This window comes from Palaemon carinicauda, chromosome 1 (genome assembly GCF_036898095.1).
Source record: "Palaemon carinicauda isolate YSFRI2023 chromosome 1, ASM3689809v2, whole genome shotgun sequence".
NCBI lineage: Eukaryota > Metazoa > Arthropoda > Malacostraca > Decapoda > Palaemonidae > Palaemon > Palaemon carinicauda.
The window spans coordinates 225,856,778-225,883,989 of NC_090725.1; the positions used below are offsets into that span (position 1 = coordinate 225,856,778).

The 27,212-nt window shown below is 33.8% G+C and overlaps 1 protein-coding gene across 3 annotated transcripts in view; it reads right to left on the reverse strand.

The window, feature by feature from the left end:
• The window catches only part of mre11 (double strand break repair nuclease mre11), a 432,238-nt gene that overhangs the window by 80,343 nt on the left and 324,683 nt on the right, over positions 1-27,212 (reverse strand). The window contains exons 15-16 of one of the 3 annotated variants that reach the window (XM_068387701.1): positions 24,846-25,095; positions 8,283-8,594 (exon numbers count right to left, since the gene is read on the reverse strand). In XM_068387701.1, the coding sequence (XP_068243802.1) occupies positions 24,895-25,095 (201 nt within the window). In that variant the 3' untranslated portion in view covers positions 8,283-8,594; positions 24,846-24,894. Of the gene's footprint in view, positions 1-8,282; positions 8,595-24,845; positions 25,096-27,212 lie in introns of those variants that run through there. The other 2 variants (XM_068387695.1, XM_068387688.1) reach the window with 2 other exon arrangements.

Here is a 27,212-nt window from a genome sequence, read left to right on the forward strand (position 1 = left end):
CTGGCCGCTGATATACAAAGGCTCCCAATAAACTCTTGCTTTTAATTCTCCATACTTTTTAATTTGGTATATATTGTGTTTATGTATTTTTTTACTTATAAAATAAAAGTATTCTTTCATTGATAGTTGTTTCATTTTTCTCGTTATATTCACCAGGTCCCAACTGGGACCTTAAATATTCAAAAGGCCCAAACTGGGGCCCCTATTCTTCAAAAGGTCCAAACTGGGACCCTTGTTCTTTAAAAGGGTTAAGGTGGACCGCTATTCTTCAAAAGCTCCGATATTTCTTTACTCGAGACCATCATTGGATGACGATGCTAAAAAGTAGCCACTACTCTATGGTAAAGCACAGATCTATGGCATAGCTTCTCCATAATCTTATCTTGTTGAATCAGGATTAAGTCGTCTTTTTTTTTATTTGCTATCAAAAGCCCGTGACAGACTTGACATTGTGAAAAGTGATCTTCGACTACCATTGAATTCGGAACCGAATATAAAAAAAAAAAAAAAAAACTCGCAGAGCAGTATAAACTACAGGGATCTCATTGAATAAATCTGCATTTTTGTAATTACTTAGGCCAATTTCAAAAAGATTTATCATTAATTACTTATTAGTGTCCGTAGATGCTGTATATGATTTAATTATCAAATATCTATCTACAATTGATCAGTCTTCCTTCAAAATAAAGCAAAATCATTTACTATTTCTTTCATTGTTAATACCAATACTTTACCATTTTATTATTTAAAAATGTATGAAGTTTTTTCTTTGGAATGGATATGGGGATCCACAAAAAAAAAAAAAAAATAAAGATGGTAAGGGGTCCACGGGTTAAAAAAAGATTAAGAACCATTACTATAGATCTTATACTCGTAGGTTTTACTTACACAGAAATATATACCTGCTAGTGTATGTACTCGATTATGATGAACAATCTATCCCTGACATCGTATAACCTGATAATATTTCTCCTTTACTGATACCTTCGGGTAGGTGAATTTCCTTTATTTGGTATTCGTATAACAAACAAGCGGACGTTACTTCACTCGTACTCGTTATATTTGCTCAAGTCAATCAAGGATCAATGAGTTTATAACAAGGAGCTACCATTCAGTTGTCTTTACTCAGAAAATTGGATCCTCCAGCTTATTAGTCGATGGGTGGTTACTTATATGCAAGAAACAAGTACATTGTACTGGTCTTAGCATCTGACGATATTCGCTATAATATTAGGAAATGCATTCCTTGTTCTGAATGGAAGAAAAACTTTAACAAACATACACCGCAACTCAATATCGGCAAATATACTTGCGTGCATATAGTCTATAACCATTTATTCCGGTCCATAATGACTATACTTGAGTGACAGTCCTATAAGAAATTACAAGAATCATTGACGCCATTATTCAAACAGCAACATGAATATTGACAAGGACAAATCTTGACATATTGAAGATGAATTTAAAGCGCAATGTATTGGCAAACATATAATTATGCATTTGTGTATTCTATTTAAAAAATATATTAATCCTCAAAGATTATATTCTATTATTGATTTTATCTTAAATACAAATAAGATAAAATTAATAATAAAAAAGATCCGAGGATTAAATTTACATTAAATGCTAACATATCTAAGGATTATATTTACTTTAAATGCTAACATATCTGAGGATTAAATTTATTTTAAATGCTAACATATACTATTTGCGTATATGAACCATGGATTTCATCATTAACCTTCCTGCAAAGAGAATTCCACTGAGAAAAAAAACCACGTTTCTTCAACGTCAAAAGCTTGAAAAAATAGTCAGCAAAACATAAAAAAAACAATAAAAACAGAATAAAAAACTTAGTTTATATATTTTTTCTTTTAAAGAAGATGTATTGGTCACTAGATTTGGGAGATTTGTGACTATGTTGTCTTATCCTGAAACGGCCTCTCACTTACTAGGCATAGATACTATAAAAACAACAAACATATAAATCAAACTTCTGATTCAAGTAGTCTTTTAAAGAAATTGACATGTAGATTGTGTCATTCCTCCGTTTTCTATAGTTAATTTAAAGCATTTAAACTCTTTTTATTTGACTTCATGTCGTGAGATAAGAAAAGTTTAACTTCCATCAAAGACTGAAGATAGAAATCCTAGATACAAATTCTTACAAATTTACAAGCCTTTAGATGTAAGCTCCATATATGAAAAGGAAAACTACTGGCTGGGCATAAATGTAAGAGGACATCATATAGTCTACCTGTGTCAGTGACGTCTTGTTCGTTTCCAAGATTTTTCACGATTCTATAATCATTAGATAAATTGCTTCCCTGGATAAGAAGAAACTAATAATTTCATAAGGAGCCACTAAAATGCATACACGAGAGAGAGAGAGAGAGAGAGAGAGAGAGAGAGAGAGAGAGAGAGAGAGAGAGAGAGAGAGAGAGAGAGAGAGAGAGAGAGAGTACTAAAAATAGAAGACAAAAATAAAGTAGCATGATCTATGTTCTAACATTAAAATAAATTCGCTTTCTACATATCCTTATTTTAAGCCACGTGTTTTCCCTTCTAATGTAAATGATTTCCTCTCCCACAAAGTTCTGACTTTTAAGTTACTGTCTTCGTTTCAGTCAACAAAATGGATTCATTCTATACCGTCCAAGCTCATATGATAAATAATCTTGAAAGTTTTCAAAGTGAGTAATAGCAAATTCAACGAGTCAATAAGTGGGTCATTCTTATTGACCTTACAACACGAACGTCAAAAATCGACAATCTCCCAGACAGTGTTAAGGATGGTGATGCTCATAAGTCTAAAATTGCAATGCTATCTAATGGTGCTTTAGCTTATACAATTATCTTCATTTGGCTTAAACTTATTCTTTACAACTAGTTAAAGTTGTATTTACTCTAATTCCTAAATTATTTTTACTCAATTTTCTGGTAAAGGAATTATACTCGGAAGATCACGAAGATTTAAAAACAGGTCAGCTGCAAAACAGCTCGATGGATACTGTTGAATTAATCATGAATGCATTGCACGCAAGCTTGGGGAAAACTGTATTTCAATAAAAGAAAAACTGAAAGTCACACACAAACTCCAATACTTTAAAAAAATATTTAATTGAAATGAAAAAAAAGACGATAAAATAAATATCATAGCCAATGATACACAAGATGATTGGCATTGCAAGTAAAAAATAAATCGGCTGGATAAATCATAGGTAGTTCTATTGGTTAGGTCTCCTTTGTCTATTCTAATACCTTATATATATATATATATGTATATATATATATATATATATATATATATACACATATATATATATATATATATATATATATATATATATATATATATATATATATATATAAAGTATATAATCCATAAACTTATTTCATTTTAAATAATTCTTTGCATAAGTGTTGGGTGCTTCCTCAAGTCAGTCGATAAACATTTGATAGGAACAAAAACACGAAATCATAAACATAATTTGAATCAACAAGAAGTTATCATAAAAAGAGAAAGCAGACAAAATGGAAGATAAACCATAAAAACTATCGAATTATAGCAATGCAGCAGTTCACCTTTCAAGTCAATCCAAAGAAACCTCAGATAGTGTCTAACGTTCAGAAAGTCGACCACCTTTGTCTTTGCCAAACCCATATCACGCGAGCGCGTACACACACCCACACACACATACACACAAAAATACACACACACACACATATATATATATATATATATATATATATATATATATATATATATATATATATATATGTGTGTGTGTGTGTGTGTGTGTGTGTGGGTGTGTATAAATGTATATATATGTGTATATATATATATATATATATATATATATATATATATATATATATATATATATATATATATATATATGACCCATGTAGACGTCGGAATATGGGTTTTCTTCATTTATTACAAAAGGTTCGTTCATAAGTACACTGTACACAACTACCCTCAAAGGTGAGGGACTTGTCAACTCGAGCGCCCAAAGGCAACTATACTCCCTTCGCTACCAAAATGCAATCTTTTACAATAAAAAGCTGAGACATAGGGTTTTGTGGAATACTCATGAATATTGAGTTCATTTACCTTGACGTACAAGACACATCTACATACATGCATTAGGATATATATATATATATATATATATATATATATATATATATATATATATATATATATATATATATATATATACTGAAAGATTGAGACAAACAAACAACGTGAAAATTGCATGAGAGCAAAAAGAGCAAAACTGTATCCCAACAATGCAACTTATTCTATTGGAAAATTAAATCATCACCTTATAAGTGCATGAAAGTGAAAATTAAGAATTGGTAACAAAGGCCAAACCTTTTCCTTGTCCGGCAAACCGGGAGAATCAGGATCGAAGAAAACTAAAAGAGGTCTTGACCCGCCTCCAACATCATAACATTGTTTAATCATGATGCAACTAGAACAGAGGGAGATCAATAAGGAATGGAATATGGTTATCTACTTATGAAAACAAGTTGTTGAATGAACTGTTAAACATTTATGAATGGCAAAAGCAATCCTTATAGATGAAAATACACTTAGCAAAACGTAGCTTATATTTCGGCAGATTTTTTCTATACCTATGAAAAGCAATAGTAATATCAATGAAAATTCTATCAAGATAGATATTTCACAACCTCTAGAACTCACATTGAGGCATTTGAATAACATATTGGAAGGCAATATTTCCGGTGCGTTTAAGACAACAGGAAGGCGACTTTTTTTTGAGGGGGGAGGGGGAATTCCTTGGTACGGCTTCCTTGCTCTGTTTGCTCTGAGAAAGACGTTGCAGACTGAAGATGACGTTTTAGGAATTTCATTCCCCTCTAAAAATTTTGACGCTTTTCCAAAATTAATTTTTATCTTTTTTTTTTTTATTAATTGAGCATAATAATGGATTCTGAGTACTGATGAGACCTGAGGACTGTCGTGGTATAACGTAATGATTTGGTATAATTAGATATAATCATGTCAAGAAGACATTTAAAAACCGAAAGAAATCATTTCAATAAAATTCGTGTTAAGACGCTATGCCTTTTTCAAATCTTTCACTTTTTATTCTTTATTATAAGTACTTTCCCTTTTTCAGATTCCCACCTCGTTCATAACGTTTTCCTAAACACTTCCCCTCGCTTGGCACGTTAATCATTAAACCCTTTTACATGTTTACTGCATAAATTGAGGTGTCTAGTGCAATGTTCTAGGAATGCAGTAACCTTTGTCATGGCGATGGATATCTTTATAAATACTATTGCATATCACTCACCGCGTTCAGGGAGATTTTTCAATTTCAGTACTGTCACACAGGTATTGAGTTTTGCAGCTATTTGGTGACGGGTGACAACTTTGTTAGCAACACAAGTCAGCGTTGCCAGTTGCGTGACCTGATCTCCTGCCTACTCAAAACGTTGGTTCCAAAGATCTCGCTCCTCCAGTGAGACTGAGTGAAGGATCTCACACATTCTAGAGCTACATATAATAAACGATGGAAGAATATTAGGGAAATGCAGTTGACACCTTTATGCTTGTACGTCATTTTTATTAGTAGTCTGTAGTTTCCTAAATATATCTTTTAATAATTATTCTATACGCTGCTTTCGTTTGAAGAGAAAAAAATAATATGCACCCAGTCTTTCAGAAGAAAAAATAATTTTCTACCAAAGTTGAAAATTTTTAATTAATTCAAGATACTCAACACTACCTGGCTATGATTTTGACATTGCGAAGCTCCATATTCTGTTTTGATAAATACAGTATCTAGGATTTTTTTTCCCCAAAAAGAAAACATCCAACTACCTATATTCCAGGCTAAAACGAAATGTCTGGAACTTATCATCCGATTTCATGGTGACAGTATCTTAAAGAGCATATGTAAGAGATAAACCTGCGGTGCAAATGACATTGTTGTAGTGTCAGCTATATTTATATATAGAGTACATATTCAAACAAACACATACACACACACACACACACACATATATATATATATATATATATATATATATACATACATATATATATATATATATATATATATATATATATATATATATATATATATATATATATATATATATAGTATAGTTTCTCGATTATTCCAGATACGTCGGATTTGGGAAAAGAATAAAGGATTACTCAAAAACCCACAATAGCATAGAATTGTAACCTTAGGTAAAGACAATCAAAAAGAATTCCACAATATTTCTTTTGGGCAAAGTCATTATTATGGATTAGCATCTGAACAATCGGTTCTGTGACTTATGCGTCTTTTCGTTAAGACCTTTATCAGATAGCCACAGTAGGCTTGTCAGATGTTTACAGTACAAAACAAATGTGTCGTTGATTTTAGTACAACTGTGCATTAATATGACGTTTATCATTGAATTCACGCACTCTCACGTGATAATATGACAAGCGGATTTCAGTACTCATGACCATATTATCCTCCATATAAATACGAGTTTTTGTTGACATCTTCAACTGTCAAAACATTTGTGTGATGTGAAATTTCCTGAAAAGCGTTAAGCCCCACCTGAGATGGGGAAAATCTAAAGCATGGATCCTCCTCTAAGAACATCCTGTCACTAATGGACTTGGTCCGTAGTGTTCTTGCCCACTCAGCTGACTGTGAAAGAGGCTTCAGTGTAACGAAGACGATCAATATTGATTGAAGGAGTTACCTTAATGCCAATACTCTTTCAGATCTAATGTTAATCAAGATACATCTTTCTGATGTTTGTACATATGACCCAACTGATATTATCGATTTGTGGAATTCAAGTGCAATGTCACCAAGGAGGCCAACACATGAGTTCCGTGGGAAGAGAAAAAGTTGATCTGTCTGAGTCTGATTACAGGGTGGAAATGAGGTTGAAGTGATTGATGAATGTAATTAATATAGTATTATTCTACACAAAACATTAGTCACCAGTCATTATATTATATTTTCGATACTGAATATTTTGGAATTTTTCAATATTGCGGTGCTTAGCCTTATAACAGCATTTCAATGTATTGAATCACATTGTTGTTTGAGTTCCTAGTCATATAGGAAGTACCTCAGTAACGTATATACCTGTACTCTTTTTAATTGATGCATTTTTACCGCAACGTGAAATTGACAGGACTCCCCATTTAAATGCAAGGCATTCTGTTGACCTAATTCTGGGTGTTCCATTATATTTGTTTTCATTTAATACTTTTTTGTAAAGTTTTGCAACACATTAATTTTTTTTTCATTGTGGTGCTCTAAGTTATTCTCATTTTTACTGAACATTAGTATAAAAATACTCTTGAAATAAATGCATAATAGTTACGGACACTTTTATCACAGTCTTCTGTGTCTTTTTTTACCAAGGGTTGAACTCACTGACATGAGACACAGTTTGGATAATTGATTCTTTGATTAGCTAGTAACTTTTATAGGTAATTAGTCAGATTAGTTGGAAAAAAATATGAATATTTAGGCCTATATATACAGTATATATATATATATATATATATATATATATATATATATATATATATATATGCTGTATATATACATACATATAAATATATATACTGTATATATATACAAACATATATATATATATATATATATATATATATGCTGTATATATACATACATATAAATATATATACTGTATATATATACAAACATATAAATATATATATATATATATATATATATATATATATATATATATATATATATATGTATATATATATATATATACAGTGTATATATATATATATATATATATATATATATATATATATATATATACTGTATATATACATACATATAAATAAATATATATATATATATATATATATATATATATATATACATATATATATATATATATATATATATATATATATACACACACACAAACAAAAATATAGTGTTCATGATTATCGAGGAATGTAAATGTAAAACAACGCTGTTATGTCAACAAGCAATATTGTGTGGCAAAAGTTCTGATTTGGAGTTTGGCTAACAGGAGACCTGAACGAAATGAAGTTGCAGCGAGGGGTGAAAAGGTTAGGTAAAAAAATCTTTTGCTATTTTAATCTGGAGTGTGCTGTTTCCTATCTGGACTTCAGACTTGTCTATTTAGAAATACCAAAAAAAATATCTTTACTTTTTAATAAGTGGAATCTTAACATAATCTACGATTCTGGACAGAAAACAAATGATGGAAAATAATCTTCCTGTTGATGCTGAATACATTTGTCATTTTCTAACTATATGACTTTCTTTTCTGATAATCGAGAATATTTCTAAAAATAATAATTTGCTTGATCGTCTTGAGTGTCATTGCATTAAATTTCGTACCTTGAACGATTATGTTGGATAATCGAACAAAGCACCGTAAAAATTCTATTACTTATCCACAATCTCGCTCGCATCAGATCAATAGTCGGTCAAGAATCTGGTTACATCCGGCGAAGAGGATTTCACTCATTATTCACATATGCCTTCGTTTTCTATTCTGGAATAAGGGAGGAAAGTGAAATATTTCTTTCCCATACAAAAAGAAAAACAAAAAATTAATTGAACTAAACGTATCCTTAAAGCACCCAAACAAATAAAATTTTATGGTTACCAACTTCAAATTAAAAACTTTTACAACATTGATAAGATATAAAGTACAAATTAAATACTAATAACAAAAACAAATAGAAAGACAACCCCTCGTATAAGACTAAAACACCCAGACACATTAATACAACCAGATAAAGTCTGAAAAGAATCTAATCAAGATGAGAACTATGCAAGAGAGAAACCAGCCATTCGTCGCAGAAGATTACGAAACCAGCAGCCCTCCATTACAGCACTAATTTCTACATCAGTTTCGGAGATCCATCCGATTCTAAGCCAATTTGCCCTGGATCATGCGGTAAGTCGCTCTACCTGCGAACCATTTTCTCTTTTAATTAAAAAAATTCTCGTAATGCCATTTACACACACAATGTGTATATACTGTATATATACTGTAGGAAGATAATTTCAAAAATTTGGTCACTGAACGGCTTGCTTTAACTGCAAATTGAATACACCTCTGTGGAATGAACAATTTGGTAAATTCTACAAGCAAAAGGTTATCTAAACCAAGAATTCTTTGCAAAGTATTCGCAATGAACTAAATAAACGATGACGCTGAAAACAAATCGAATACACCCCAATTTTTTCCAACTATTTAGCTACAAATCAGATGTTAAAGAACAAGTAAGATATATACCTTCAAACCACGGCAAAAAGGAATAATAATAGAAATCATCACCACTAGATATACTCATCTAAAAATATAGAGAGACTTTCGTAGTATATCAACTCTAGGTGGAATTTAAGAAATAAAACGGACATATGTTTCAAAAGCGATTTTGCAATAAAAAAATCAATGACATCTATTAAGTAAGTGAGAATGGAGTTTTTTGAGTAGAACGGTTCTTGACAAATGGATAAGCAAGGTTTCTGGGAGAATACAAATACTGTACACTTGGAAAAGAAAATAATTACGAGGAAAAGATTCATTGGCATATATAGAAGCTCTGAGTACATGGAAGAGCAAGGTGCAGCAATGAATGCGGTGGGCAGATAGTGTGCTTTATCAGTATCTGGTGTAAGTGAAAGCTAAGATTAAGGCGTGAAAGTGAGTTTGATGAGGAAGAAATGAAGAGCACACAAGGAGAAAAAGAATGAAAATATGCAAGGTCTAAAAAACAATGATGAAGAATAAAATTTCTGGTTAATGTTCTTTTCATTCAGTTAGTAAGCATTCCGCTGTGGCTTTTTCGTGATTTTAAGAACTTAAAGCGGTATATCTTAGCAATCCATGTTTGCCAACAGTGGAGTAATGAGAACTTTGGGTGTGGAGGAGATGGCCCCCCTAAATCTCGATGAAGTCACTGACAGCAGGGTGACGGATCGAGTTTAAGGCGATGAACAAACTGTCTCTTTGGCTTTTACTCCTAATCCCTGGCGGTTTAGAATTAGTATGGACCAGCAGGGATCAATTGCCTTAGTTAGATAGGCACTGTGCATCACAAGAAACTGGCTATCCTTTGATATATCTAGCCAATGAATCCTCTAAGGATTTAGTCAATCATGGAAGAGAAGATGACAGAATGGCCCACAGTCCCGGGCATAGCGGTGTGCTAAGAATCTCCCTGTTTATAAATACTAAATAAAAAATTAAAATAGGTAAATGGAATGTTAAAACCATGAATCAGATTGGAAAGTTACAACAGTGGAGAGTGAATTTATGAAATATAGTTTGGATATCTTAGCCCTAAATGAAACACGTTACAAGGGGATTGGTAAAGAAACTCTAGATAAAGGCAATATATATATATATATATATATATATATATATATATATATATATATATATATATATATATATTTATATATATATATTTATATATATATATATATATATATATATATATGTATATATATATATATATAATATATATATATATATATATATATATATGTATATATATATATATATATATATATATATATATATAATATATATATATATATATATATATATATATATATATATCTACTCAGGAAGATCAGATGAAGTTGGAAGAGAAGGGGTAGGAATAATGATGAAACCAAGAGCAGAAAAGGCATTAACCGAGTGGAGAGCTGTGAAGAATAGATTGTTACTAGCAAAGTTCAAATCATATCAGTGCAATATGAGTATTATAGTTTGCTATGCCACAACAAATGATTCCCCTCAAGAAAGGAAAGATGAATACTATGAAGAACTGTAGAGTGTAATAGATTAGATCGAAGAGAGAGATATGAGAATTGTGATTGGCGACTTCAATGCTAAAGTTCGATGAAATAATCAAGGGATATAGAAAGTGATGGGTGTTCAGGCGAAGTTGCAAATGAAAATTGAGCACATTTCATAAGTTTCTGTTCAGCAAACAACCTTGTCATTGGTGGTACTCTTTTTCAACACAAGAACATTCACAAGTATACATGGACTTCAGCAATGTGGCAATTACAAATATCAGATAGATCACATTGCCAATAATATAGAGAGAAGGAGGACTGTGAGATATGTAAGAAGCTATAGAAGTGCCGATATTGGTAGTGATCACCAGCTCCTCATTGCCACACTGAAATTAAAACTGAAAGCACCCAATAGATAGATGGATAAAATACCTATGTTTGATACAACTAAGCTTTTAGAAGAAGAGCACAGAAAACATTTGTAATTGAATGTAGGAATCAATTTGCAGTCTTAGAAACTTTAAGAGACGAAGAACAGACAACTAATGAAGAATGGTGTGATATTAAGAACATATATCAGTCAGTTGGTCATGACGTCTTGGGACACGCAATTACAAAGAGAAACCATGGATAGCAAATGATACTCTGGATACTATAAAAAGGTGACAAATACAGAAATTGATTGTTGAAAGCTTTCAAGGAAGTGATGAAAATTACAAGGTTGAGCAGGCTGAGTATTCCAGTATTGATAGTGAGATCAAAAGAAAAGCCAGGAATAACTAGAGAGACTAATTAGACAGCAAAGCAGATGAGGCTGACAAAGCTATGAATTCAGGAACTGGCTATGGTGTAAGAATTGCTCATAGAATTATTAATGAAATCTCGACTGGGGCAAAGAAGCAGCAGCATATACACATTCAAAAGAGAAATGGCTCTGTTATAGCAACAGAAGATGAAGAAAGACAACGTTGGATGGAACACTTTAGTGATGTTATGAATTGGAGATATGAAGGGAATAATTTGATTGACATACCTGAAACTGATGAAGACCTTGATGTGCCCATGAATGAATTCAGTGTGTTTTGAAGTCGAAGCTATCCTCAAAAAAAGAAAAAAAAATTGAGATGGAAAGCCCCTGGATATGATGGAATAACGGCTGAGATGATACTGGCTGAAAATGAAGTAACTCCCAGACTACCTACAAGATTATTTTGTAGAATGTGGCAAGAAGAGGCAAAACCTGATGAATGGGATGAATGGGAGTTAGGAGTGTTGGTGAAAAAAGCTAAAAAATAGGAGACCTGACTGATTGCAATAATTACAGAGGTGTAACACTTAGGTCAGTTACTATGAAAATATATAGTATGTTAATTCTAAAGAGACTGGAGAGAAAGATTGATGAAAAGCTGAGAGATGAACAAGCAGGATTTAGGAAAGGCAGAAGTTGCACTTAACAAAATTTCATTTTGAGACATGTTTTACAGCAATGCGTAGAATATAGAAATCCCCTTTTGATAGTATTTGTGGACTATGAAAAAGCCTTTGATAATGTGCACCGGCAAATCTTGTGGAGAGTCCTGCGTTATTATGGAATTCCTCATAAATATGTAAATTTGATCAAGTCTGTTCATGAGCATAGCAAATGCAAAGTTAAATGTTAATGGAGTCTTAGCAAATGAATTTCCAGTAAACAGCAGAGTACTCTAAGGGAATGTGTTCTCACCTATGTTGTTTATCCTCCTCGTCGATTTTTTAACGCATAGAACAGTTAGAGATGGTGGAGAGGGATTGGACTGGATTGGTGATAGGAATTTAGCAGACCTAGAGTACGCTGACGATGCTGTCCTTCTTAACTGAACACCACAGGATTTGCAATGTTTGCTTGCCAGAATGCATGAAATATCACACGAGGTTGGGCTCAAGATAAATAGAAGAAAGACAGAGATGAGAACAGAGTATGTAATGAAAGATGAAATATCACTGGAAGGAGAAAGGATTAATGAGGTAGAATCATTTATTATTTAAGATCCATGATCTCCAATACAGGGTCTTTAGAATTGGAGTTTATTGAAAGATTGAAAAAAGCAAATCAGACAATGGATAGATTAAGTAAAATTTGGAAATCAAATTGCCTAAAATTACATATAAAAATCAGACTATTCTATCAGTTTAGTGAGATCGGTGTTACTCTATGGATTTCTCGAGTGCCATCCGTTGATGAGATTATGACGAGGGGTAGATGAAGATGGTTTGGGAATGCTCTTCGCACTCCCCAAGAGAGATTAGTTCACCAAACATTCAGTTGGGCTTCACAAGGCACTAGAAGTGTTGGAAGACCCAGGCCTACATGGCTGAGGACTATGCTACGCAATGTAGGAGATGATGAATGGGGAAGTATTCAATCAAAAGCTTAAAATAGAGACGAGTGGCGAAATTTAAGCGAGGTCCTTTGCGTTAATAGGCGTAAGAGGAGATGATGATGATGAAGGAACAAGACGTATTTTATTTGCCCTCCGTACTTGCAAGTCTACTTTTATTTGAGCCTTCTGTCTCTCTCCCTGCAGAACTGCCTCATCAGCCGTTCTAACATCAATACAATACTTGAGAAACCAAATAGGAAAAATCTTAATTATGTAGACAATCAAGCAATGCTTTTGTTTTCTCTACTGTATCAACAGCATTCATTTCATTTGGTCGGTTTGGTAAAGAAGAGAAAATAAAAAAGAACGGAAACAGTACATTGTGGATGAAGAAATGCGAAGTTTAATAAAATGAAAGATATTTGAGATTAAATTGCGAGAACTGATTATACACAGGTATATAAAGCAATGGATAAACGTGTGACGATGACATTCATCGTCCTCAGCCATTGCTAGTCCACTGCAGAACAAAGGCCTCAGACTCTACACTTGTCTGTTTATGGTTTTTTTATGCTAATTTGCTTAGCTCATCAATCAATCATGTTCTCTTTCTTCCCTACTTCGTTTGCAATCGTTAGGGACCCTTTCTGTTATTCTTCTTGTTCATCTATTATCTGTCATTCTTATTATATGTCCTGCTCATGTCCATTTCTTTTTCTTACATGTTATTAGAATACCCTCTACTTTAGTTTGCCCACACAACCATGCTGCTCTTTTTCTGTCTCTTAGTATTACTGTATTCCCATTATTATTCATTCCATAGCTCTTTGAGTTCTAACTAGCTTATGTTGAATTTAAAGCTTTAGTAAGGCTCCAAGTTTCTGAAGCATAAGCTATTACTACTAGGAATATCTGGATAAATACATTTCTTTCTAGAAAAAGTGGCATTTTAATTTTCATGATCTCATTTTGTTTACCAAAACCTCTCCATCCCATGCTTATCCTTCTTTTAATTTCGGTCTCATGTCCTGGGGAAACACTGTCGGTGTTAAGTACATATATTAATTAATAATCTCTAGAGGTTCATCCATAACCCATATTTACTGTCTCTGCATTTCAACGTATATTATCTAAGTCTTACGTATATTCATATTCAGTCCTACCCACTAAAGAGAACTAGGTCATCAGCAAATCTTAAGTTGTCAAGGTATTCCCATTAATATTGAGTCCTACATTTTCCAATCAAATTCCTTAAAAACGTCAAGGCATGCTATGAATAATCTAACTCTTTTCTAAATTGGAATTTTCTCACTATATGTAGTTTTATTAATGCTGCATTTCCTATATAGACATCTTTAAGTCTTCTAACATAAGATTAACCTATTCCTTGGCTTTACTGCTGAAGTTTTGAGTATCAAAAGCTTCATCAGTCTATAAATACCATACACACACTTACACACACACACATATATATATCTATATATATATATATATATATATATATATATATATATATATATATATATATATATATATATATGCTCCACTTAAATTAAAACTGAAAGCACTCAACAGAAGTGTTGATAGAATACCTAGGTTTGATACAAATAAGCGTCTAGAAGATGAGCACAGAGACACCTTTGCAATTAAACGTAGGAATCGATTTACAGTCTTAGTGACTTTAAGAAAAAAAGAGCTGACAATTAATGAAAAATGGTGTAGTGAAGTTTTGGGACATGCAGTTACAAGGAGGAAAACCATAGATATCAAATGATACTTGGGATGCTATAAAAATGAGACAAAGACAGAAATTGATTGCTGAAAGTTTCAAGGAAGTAATGAAAATTACAAGGTGGAGCATGCTAAGTATTCCAGCATTGATAGGGAAGTTAGAAGAAAATTCAGGAATGACTGAAAACAGAAATACAGATAAGGCTGACAAATAAAGCTATGAATTCAGGGAGTGGCTATGGTAGAAGAATTACTCATAGAATTAGTAATGAAATCTTGACTGGGGCAAAGAAGAAGCGTATGCCCATCAAAAAGAGAGAAGGATCTGTTATAACAACAGAAGATGAAGAAAGACAATGTTAGATGGAACACTTTAGTGAGATCATGAATAAGAGACATGTAGGGAATCATTTGACTGATATACCTTAAACAAAGGAAGACCACGATGTGCCCATGAATGAATTCAGTGTGTTTGAAGCCGAAGCTATATTTAAAAAACTCAAGATATGGAAAGCCACTGGGTACGATGAAATAACTGATGAGATGATATTGGCCGAAAATGAAGTGACTCCTAGAATACTTACAAGATTATTTTGTAGAATGTGGTGTGATGAGGCAAAACCTGATGAGGAGTGTTGGTGAGAATGGCAAAATAAAAAGGAGACCTGAAATTATTACAATAATTAAAAAATTACAGACATCATACTTATGTCAGTTGTCATGAAAATATATAGTATGCGAATTCTAAAGAGAATAGAGAGAAAGATTGATGAAAAGCTGAGAGATGAACAAGCAAAATTTAGAAAAAGTAATTGTACTGACCAAATTTTCATTTTAAGACATGAGATACAGCAATGTGTACAATATAAAAATCCAATTTTGGTGGCATTTGCAGACTATGAAAAAACCTTTGAATGTGTGCACCAGCCAATTTCGTGGAGTCCTGCATTGTTATAGAGTTCCTCTTAAATCATCATCATCATCATCTACGCCTATTGACGCAACGGGCCTCAGTTAGATTTCGCCAGTCGTCTATGTCTTGAGCTTTTAATTCAATACTTCTCCATTGATCATCTCCTACCTCGCACTTTATAGTCCTAAGCTGTGTAGGCTTGGGTCTTCCAATTCTTCTAGTGCCTTGTGGAGCCCAGTTAAACGTTTGGTGAACTAATATCTCTTTGGGAGTGCAAAGAGCATTCCCAAACCATCGCCATCTACCCCTCATCATGATCTCTTCCACATATGGTACTCGAGTATTCTCTCTTATTGTTTCATTTGTAATCCTGCCCTGCCATTTAACTCCCAATATCCTTCTGAGGGCTTTATTCTCAAATCTACTATATCTATTGAAGATTGTTTCATTGTCATACCGCGACTCATGTCCATAGAGTAACACCAATCTCACTAAACTGATATATAGTCTGATTTTTATATGGAATTTTAGGCAATTTGATTTCCAAATTTTACTTAACCTAGCCATTGTCTGATTTGCTTTTTTTTCAATCTTTCACTAAACTCTAATTCAGAAGACCCTGAATTGGAGATCATTGTTCCTAAATACTTTAAAAGATTCTACCTCATTAATCCTTTCTCCTTCCAGTAATATTTCACTTTCCATTGCATACTCCATTCTCATCATCTCTGCCTTTCTTCTATTTATCTTCAAACCCAGCTCGTGTGATATTTCATGCATTCTGGTAAGCAAGCATTGCAAATACTGTGGTGTTCTGCTAAGAAGGACAGCATTGTCAGCATACTCTAGGTCTGCGAAATTCCTATCACCAATCCCGTCCAATCCTTCTCCACCATCTCTGACTGTTCTACACATTACAAAGTCCATGAGGAGGACAAACAACATAGGTGACAACACATTCCCTTGGAGTACTCCGCTGTTCACTGGAAACTCACTTGACAGGACTCCATTAACATTAACGTTGCACTTGCTATGCTCATGAACACACTTAATCAAATTTACATATTTAAGAGGAATTCCGTAATAACACAGGACTCTCCACAAAATTGGCCGGTGCACACTATCAAAAGCTTTTTCATAGTCCACACATACCATCATAAGGGGATTTCTATATTCTACCCATTGATGTAAAACATGTCTCAAAATGAAAATCTGGTCAGTGCAACTTCTACCTTTTCTAAATCCTGCTTGTTCATCTCTTAGCTTTTCATCAATCTTTCTCTCCAGTCTCTTAAAAATAAGCATAGGCCTACTATATATTTTCATAACAACTGACGTAAGTGTTATGCCTCTGTAATTATTGCAATCATTCGGGTCTCCCTCTTTAGCTATTTTCACCAACACTCCTAACTCTCATTCATCAGTCTTTGCCTCTTCATGCAACATTCTACAAAATAATCTTGGAAGTAGTCTTGGAGTCGCTTCATTTTCGGCCACTATCATCTCGGCAGTTATTCCATCGTATCCAGAGGCTTTCAATCTCTTTGGTTTTTTGAAGATAGCCTCGACTTCAATCACACTGAATTAATTCATGGGCACATCACAAGGTCTTCATCAGCTTCAGGTACATCAATCAAATTATTCCCTTCATATGTCCTATTCATAACCTCACTAAAGTGTTCCATCCAACGTTGTCTTTCTTCATCTTCTGCTGCTATAACAGAGCCATCTCTCTTTTTGATGGGCATATGCTTTCTTCATCTTTGCCACAGTCGCGATTTCATTAATAATTCTATGAGCAATTCTCACACCATAGCCACTTCCTGAATTCATAGCTTTGTCGGGCTCATCTGCTTTACTGTCTAAATATCCTCTCCAGCCATTCCTTGCTTTTCTTTTTGACCTCGCTGTCAATACTGGAATACTTACCATGCTCTACCTTGTAATTTTCATTACTTCCTCGAAAACTTTCAACAATCAATTTCTGTCTTTGTCTTCTTTTTATAGTATCCCAAGTATCATTCGATATCCATGGCTTTCTTCTTGTAACTGTTTGTCCCAGTTATGACTGTTCTTGGGCATAGCAAATGCAAAGTTGGTGTTAGCGGAGTCCTGTCAAATGAATTTCCAGTGAACGGTTGATTACTCCAAGGGAATGTGTTGTCACCTATGTTGTTTATCCTCCTCATGGATTTTGTAATGCATAGAACAGTTGGGGATAGTGGAGAAGGATTGAACTGAATTGGTAACAGTAAATTAGTTGACCTAGAGTATCCTGATGATGCTGTCCTTATTAGCAGAACACCACAGGACTTGCAAAGCTTGCTTACCAGAATGCCTGAAATATCACATGAAGATGGGCTCTAGATAAATAGAAGAAAGACAGAGAGGATGAGGACAGAATATGCAATGGAAAGTGAAATATCATTGGAAGGAGAAAGGATTAATGAGGTGGAATCATATAAATATTTAGGAACTATGATATCTAACACAGGATCTTCAGAATTTGATTTTAATGAAAGGTGGAACATGAAAACAGTTTAGACTGCAAGTGGTGTTTGACTATCTATAACCTGGTCTCGACCATAGACGGAAGCAACTATATTTTTATGAAGGGAAAGTAACTACTTGAAGAGTTGTATCTAAACTAATATCAGCAATAATTTTGAATACTGTTTTATCTTTAAACTGATACCAAATTCTTGTTTTACATTCGAAATTATAGTTCACTAATACAATACTTATGAGTAATTCTGATTCCAGTTTAACAAGCTTGTAAAGTGTTATTAATGTGGGCAAAAGGAAGGTTATGGGATATACAAGAAGAAATGGTAGTGCTAGATTGAATGTCATGTTGAATGGAGAGTTACTTGACGAAGTATATCAATTCAAGTACTTGGGCACTGTTGTTGCTGCAAATGGTGGAATGGAAGCAGATATACGTCAGACAGTGAATGAAGGATGTAAAGTGTTGGGGGCAGTGAAGGGGGTGTTGAAGAACAGATGGTTATGGGTGATAGTAAAAAGAGTCCTGCATGAAAAAGTGATTGTAACAACTGTGAAGTATGGATTGGTGTTGTGGAGAAGGTAAGTGACTAAGAGACAGAAATTGCATGTGTTTGAAATGAAGCGTCCGAGAAGTATGGCTGGTGTATCTCGATTAGATAGGGTTAGGAAAGTAGTAGTAAGAATGAGAACGGGTGTGAGAAATGAATTGGCAGCTAGAGTGGATATGAATGTGTTGAGATAGTTTGGCCATGTATAGAGGATGGAAAATGATCACGCTGAGGTGATGAATGTAAAGTTAATGGAATTAGTGAAATAGGAAGGCCAAGGTTTGGATGGATGGAGTGAAGAAACTCCTATGTCATAGGAGGATAGATGTAAGAGATGCAAAAAAGTGTGCTAAGAATAGATATGAATGGCGAGCAATTGTGATTACATTTCCAATGGGCCCTGCTGATGCCTCAGGACTGCTGAGGTAGCAGCAGAGGGGGAGTCAGCAAATTAAGCTTCATTTGTAGTCGAAGACAGGGGAATGGTGGACTGTGGCACCCTAGCAGTACCAACCAAACTCTGCTGAGGCAGGCAAGGCGGAACGATGAGGAAAGAAAACCCATTTGTATCTTTTTCAATGTCTGATACCTCACAAAATTGGGTGAAGTGCCATTGTAGATAGATAAATATATCCTTCTCAATCTGATAGGAAGTAGGGCGGACAACCTTAAAATTTTACCAAAATAGTTCATTTTATGATATAAATATCAAACTTTGCAAGAAGGTTCTTTGTGGTGTTCTTATGAAAATAAAACTGTGAGCCACTCAAATTTTTCATTTTTCAAGATGGCCGCCACATTTTTCAAATGGCGGCAAAAACACCGATATTCCACACGTAAGATTTTGACAAGTGGGTCATATGAAGCACTTTTGATAATCAGTGACCTAGATTTGAAGGAAAACCACTACCGTTATGTCAATAGTCACTGTAAATACAATGTCGTGAAAATTCTAAAGTGCGCTTGCGCAAAATTTGACCTGAATTATTCATTTTATTAGTAATTGGGTGGTTAAACTTGATATTTTACCAAATTAGTTTCTTTGATAATTCAACTATACAGATTTGCGAGTTCAACATTCTGATAGTGTAATTGATATTGGCTATAACTCACCATGGGTTTCTTACAAAATGGCGGTCATAAACAAAATGGCAGCATAAAAAAGTTGGTTATTTATTTACTCCCAAGCAGCGCGATTCGGCTATATCAGGGAAATGAACATGAAATGGATGATAAAATGAACATGAAAGGATGATAAAATGAACATGAAATGATGATGTGGGATGGAACACAAGGCCAATAAGGTCAACTGGCTTAGACTGTTAAATGGAGGGATGGGTAAGGTCCGGCAATTTAGCCTACTGCAGGGGATCCTATAACTTTAACGAGCTAGTTGTTTACACAACCAGGGCACACTGGTGCAACTAGCTGCCGTGAAAGTCGGCATGGGGTTTAGTGTCAGCTTTATTAAGTCACCCAAATACACCTTGATTCGCCCCATATATAATCAAGGTGTCGTACCCGAATTGACGGGAGTGTGCCAACGCGGGAAAGCCGAGCCAAGAAGGACGGGGCTTTTGTCCTTTGGATGGTGTACAGATCGCAGGGGAGTTAAATGGCCCTAGATGAATGATTGGGCTAGGTGTAGAGGTAACAGCATCGAACCTAGTCATATCCCATAAAGCAAAGTGTATTTATAAGTTGAAGGTGGTAAAAGGATAATTCCTCGGCCTTTCAACTGTCAAAGTATCAAATTTGTGCTGTAGTTGCTAAAAAAAAAGTCGGGATAGTTAATCTCAATTGAAGAATTTTGTTTTGTATATATGTTGTGCTATTTCATTTTGAAATGTCAAAAAGACTTCGTTTGTCAATATCTCCCAATGAGAAAAGGGAAACTGATTGGACTAAATGCTTTATCTGTCAGGTAGACAAAGATGAAACATTGATGTCACCCAAGGATACTTCGGGGTATACTTTATTAGCAAAGAATATTCTAGAGTTCAGAAAGCTAAATGAAATGCCCATTGCTTTAGATGTTGGACGAATTAATGATGGTCAAGGAATAGAAGAAACACTGATCAGGAATAATGCAGTATCATCATTCAAGTAGAATAAAATTCAACAATACAACCTAGATAGAGCTAGAAAACGAAGATCAGAAGTGGACAGAGATTATGAAAGTGATTCAACTAAATGTAAAGAGAAAAAAGACCTCTCAAGAGCTAGGTAAAATGGATGTCGAGATGTTTTTTATGTGAAAAAGAGAGTCCCATATCAGAACTTTGTGAAGCAATGACAATGCAGCTCAATGACAGACTTAACCGTTGTGCGAAAACATAGATAAGGAGCTGCTTGCAAAGCTTAGTTTAGATGAGATCGTAGCTCAGGAGTTCAAGTACTATCCAAAATGCTTAACAACTCTATACAACAGAAAAAGAAAGTTACTACATGGTCTTGCAACAATTACGGACCAAGAAAAAGTCGACTCTGGCGATGAACTGGCATTTGCAGAGCTAATAACACATATAGTGGAATGCCAAAGAGCCAATCCTGGAGGTATAGTTTTCAAACTGGCAGATCTTTGTTTGCTATATGAACGAAGACTAAGTGATTTTTCATCAGCTGCAATAAAGGTAAATAAAACAAGATTGAAAGGGAGATTTCTGTCTAAGCTGCCAGACTTACAGGCATACCATCGAGGTCGAGAGATAGTGCTTGTATTCGAGAAGGATATTGGGAAAGCACTTGTAACTGTTTGCGAGTATACTGATGCCATGTATTTGGCAAAGGCAGCAGAAATCGTTCGGAAAGAAATGTCACAACACAAGGTTCAATATACTGGTACTTTCAAACCTGAATTGATATCAGAAGCTATTCCAGATACATTGCTAAAATTAGTATCTAAGATTGAACATGGCCCTGACATCGAATCCCAGATTGAAAATGGGGTCACGGATTCTGATCTCTTAATTGCTGTTCAATTACTATAAAAAGGGAGTCAAAGATAGCAGCATTCGCCAAAAACATTCTTCAGATCGTGAACCTCCATTTGCAGTTTATGTCAGGCTCCTTATATTTGCAAAGACAAGGAAACGTAATCTCATAGATATTCTCTTTCAACATGGAATTTGCATTTCACATGACCGTGTTTAGGAAATATCTACAAGGCTAGGTGATGGTGCAGTGCAAAAATATCTAGAGGAAGGAATAGTTTGTTCTGCTGTTTTACAGAAAGGTAAATTCACCACGTCAGCTGTACATAATATTGAAAACAATCCCTCTTCAACAACTGCTATGACATCATTTCATGGAACAGGGATATCTGTGTTTCAACATCCAACAAGAGCACAAAGTGTACAAATCCTCGCGAATTTCCATTTCTAGAACAGAAACCTCAATCAAAGAAAGTATCAAATCTGCCTGAATCGTACACCAACATACCACCAGCTTTTCTGAAGTCCAAACCGACACCCCCAGTAGTAGAGACAACACCAGTTACAGTTCAGAACCAAGACTACGACAATGTTTGGACGCCATATTGGACCAGCTTGCAGCCAATAGCAGCGTCATGTCAACAGCTCTTAAAATGTGGATGTAAAAGGATTTATACTGGGAACTGTAAGTGCTGTAGGTAAGGATTGCAATGCATAGCATTATGCACCTGTACATGCGAAGACACATTAATCAATATGACTTTGTCAGTCTAATTTCGCGCATGCGCTTTACAGAATTTTCGCAAAATTGTATTTACAGTGAATACTGACTTAAATATAGATGTTTTACCTCAAATCTAGGCCAGTGGTCATCAAAATAACTTTGTATGGTCAATTTGTCAAATTCCGGAATGGGATTTTGCCACCATTTTAAAAAATGTGGCGACCGTCTTGAAAAGTGAAAAAATTGAGTGGCTCACAGTTTTATTTCTGTAAGAACATCACAAGGAAGCTGTGTGCAAAGTTTTATGCTTGTATCATAAAATGAACTATTTTGTCAGGTATCCGCTCCACTATAAGAACGACGGAAGGAAGGAACGTCTTCCCAGATATGATTAGAATAATAAATTCAAAGCCAGATAAGCTTTCGTACAAAAGAAAAAATGTCAAGAAGTGAAAAAGACACAAGCGTATCAAGAGCAAACCCATTTCATAGGAGGGATATTTCATCCGGATGCTAATGTAGTGATGTCTGTAAACTAAACTATAAATTTCAATATTTCTTTAATCAGGGATTAGATTCCATTCCAAATTATTTCATCAATCTTAGTATAATCATGTTTATTACCTAATTTAACGGAACAATACCTAAATATTTTCAAAATCCTAAATTCACATATAATTTAATTTTTTTTCAATTTTATTTTTATGAAATGCTATAAGTCATCTACAGTATAAACGATGGAGATTTTGTGACAAACTTGCATGATTACAATGTCTCTGAAGCATTTAAAGAAACCCTACAGCCTCAGGAAAAATGGTAATAAAAGTGTTTGGTGGACCATTTTTGAGCAAAGCATCATTACTTTCACCAACAGGTAATACACAGCGACTCGAGTTTTACACTTTATTTCCGAACTACTTTAATATGAATTCGACAAGAAATTCTATATTCCTAGTGGATATTTATCCTTAAATTTGTATATTATTTTCAGCCCTAATCCCTTCTCCTTGACGGGTGGCTCCAAAATATGCAAATCCTCCTTCTGTGTCTCCTTGGAATTTTTTGGATCGTGCCTAGGCTTCATGTCTACACTAAAACAACAAAAGCTGTCGCTATTATTAGATATTTATACTTTCAGTGGCCGGAAAGGAAAGGAGGAGAGGAGAGGGCTGCTGAAGGCAGAAAGGAGGGGGATAACACTTTCATACCTTGTAAGAAAATCGTTCTGAGGTAAATATATCATGTGCCAAAACTTAAGTCACTTTCTCCTAGACAAATAGACTCTTATATAAACAAATAACTATGCATGTATGTATATGTGTGTATACATACACACACACACACACACACATATATATATATATATATATATATATATATATATATATATGCTAACTTTCTCACTGAGATAAGTATGATCAATAGACAAAATACATAAGCCAAATAATTTACCAGGCCAAAAATGTGTCACAAACAAGCAGAAGGGAATGCAAACATAAAATTAGTATATGCATCCAGACCTGAACTATGAACCAAATAATGACCTTCAGAAAGTACAGCAAAAGGATTGTGGTTTGGATGAGAACTCAGCACTTCATAACCTTAGTTCGTGAATGGCTGTGAAAGGTTAACAAAATTTTCATTTACTGCTTATCTGCATTAAAAATTTTCAGAAATGAAAATAACATGTGGACACACACACACACACACACACACATATATATATATATATATATATATATATATATATATATATATATATATATATATATATATACATACAGTGTATATATGCACACACGTGCGCGCGAGTGTATGCATTTATCTATATACATAAATACATATATAGGCAAATATGTATTTATATATAACATATCTATATATATCTACACATAAAACACACACACACACACACACACACACACACACATATATATATATATATATATATATATATATATATATATATATATATATATATATATATATACTCATGGTCCCGCGGTTGTATCACTGTCTTACTTAGAAAATCCAGTCTGATACTAAATCGAAATTATCGCTTTCAGAAAGTTTCTTGAGCACCACTGTGGCCTAAGCAGTCAATTAAATATGAGTTAGTTAACTTAGTGGGTTGCGATATATATTAACCAGGGAATTGAAGGTCCTGAGGCTTGAAATCTCGTCCGAAAACGCCGGCCAAAGACGAAAGGCTAAGCACTTTCGGAACCCCCTCATCTATTCTAAAGGAAAAAGGATTATGTAAAAATATGTTATACAACATAAAATTGCCACTTACTTTAAATGTATCAAACAAGTCACATCAACATATATATGGTCTTTTTGTTCTAAATATCATCATCCTCATCCATATCTGTGTTATCTTCATCAATTGTAATAACTTCCAGGGTGAAATTTCCACAGTTATGGCAAGAACACCTCTCTGAGCAGAACTGTTCGCCTTTAAAGCACTTACAACGCTGATTCTTGCAACCACTTCTACAACTACAGACGATACTCTCGTTATGTGGGTCATCATTTTGCAAATTCTGTAAAAGAGATTTATTTAATCTTAAAAACAAGAAATATTTATGTTTTTGATATCAAAAGACTGATTAAATTAATAATAGCAATAATGGTAATTAATAATATAAATAATACTTTACTTACCTAATCTCTAGAAAAGTATTAACTTTCTCTTCCAAAGTTAGTTAACTTAAGATAGGGAAGAAAAGCTCCTAAGGAAGATGTATCAATAAGCCCCTCTGCTACTGCATACCACTACAAGGCTGCAATTCCCTACCTTGAAATCTACATCCCAACTACATTTACAAAGATGCGCTGGTTCTAAACTCACAACCCCTTCTACCAACAAATTTCATAAAATACCTTTAAATTAACCTTAATAGAGTAATTATAATCTATAATCTTGTGTGAAAATACTGTTGCGGATGAACGAAAAAGTACGGCTACGCCAATCAAGCTCTAACTTTACCAGCAAAAAGATCTATAATTACACAAGACTATAGTGAATCTTTCTCCCTCTATGAAATCATAAATGTCCCTTTTTTACGAGAGAAAAACTACAAGTTCGAGGAAATCTCAACGATATTAGAGACTTCTTACAGTTCACATATGACTCAACAGCGAGTGGTAACTCCCCAATACAAACAGCACCATTTGCCCCTATGTTGCTTGCTATCTTGTTGATCTTAATATCAAGGAACTTAATTTCCAATATGCCTTCCATGTAATCATCTAATCCTACCTAGGTCTTACTCTCCTCCAACATCCCAATACTTGTGAATTATACTCTCTTCTTTTCACTAGCATATTGACGGTCATTCTACCTGAATGACCCAACCACCTCAAAATCCTGATTCACAATTTCACCTACACTAACGTATACCACTTGTGTTACCAAGACACGTTTGTATGGCTCGCAGTGTACAGGGTCATTTATATCGCCACATTTCTAACCCTATCAGTTCTCCTTACAACACATATACTATTCAAACCTTTGATTTCAACAGCTTCAACCTTTTATCTTTAGTTTACGAACATTTGCATTTCACTTCCATAGAGGAGATTTGGCTAAACTTCTACACACAGACATTTCAACAATGAAAAGAACTCATGCAGATAAATGATAAAACCTGAAGTGAAGGTGGTAAAGATGGTGATGAATACATTTAATTGTATCATAAACAACTTTTATGAGAACATCTTAACAAAAAGTTACTTAGATCAAAGTCTCATAATTATTCCTTTACTTACAGAAATCTAGAGGAGTGTATAGACCCAGATATATCTACGAATATGTTTCCAAGTTGCAATTGCTTTTCAGCTTCAAGTTCTTAGCCATCCAAATCTAGCATAAAAAGATTGGCACTTTACTAAATAAGTCTGAAACTTTTAAACCTTATATATATATATATATATATATATATATATATATATATATATATATATATATATATGTATATATATATATATATATATATATATATATATATATATCATCTCGTCCTATGTCTATTGACACAAAGGGCCTCAGTTAGATTTCGCCAGTCGTCTCTATCTTGAGCTTTTCAATCAATACTTCTCTACTCATCATCTCATATGTATGTGTGTATGTACATATATATATATATATATATATATATATATATATATATATATATATATATATATATATATATATAGATAGAAGATAGATAGATAATATACTAGTGTATGCAACCCGGCAAAAATAGCGGCTAAATATTAAGATAGATATGAAGACAGATTCAACCCTTTCCAACTCTCCCTTTTCTCAACTACTACACTGCAGTTGTGCATTTCGATTGCACCTCTCAGAATACCCCCTCTCACTAGGGTATGACTACTCCCTCTCCCCCTACCCAAGTTACGGGGAGACACAAGCAGTTATACGTCAGGCAATGCCACTCTGTGACCATATATATATATATATATATATATATATATATATATATATATATATATATATATATATATATATATACATATATATACATATATATTATATATACATATATATATATATACATATATATTATATATACACACATATATATATATATATATATATATATATCCTCATTATCATCCGTTACTAGTCCACTGCAGAACAAAGGCCTCAGAC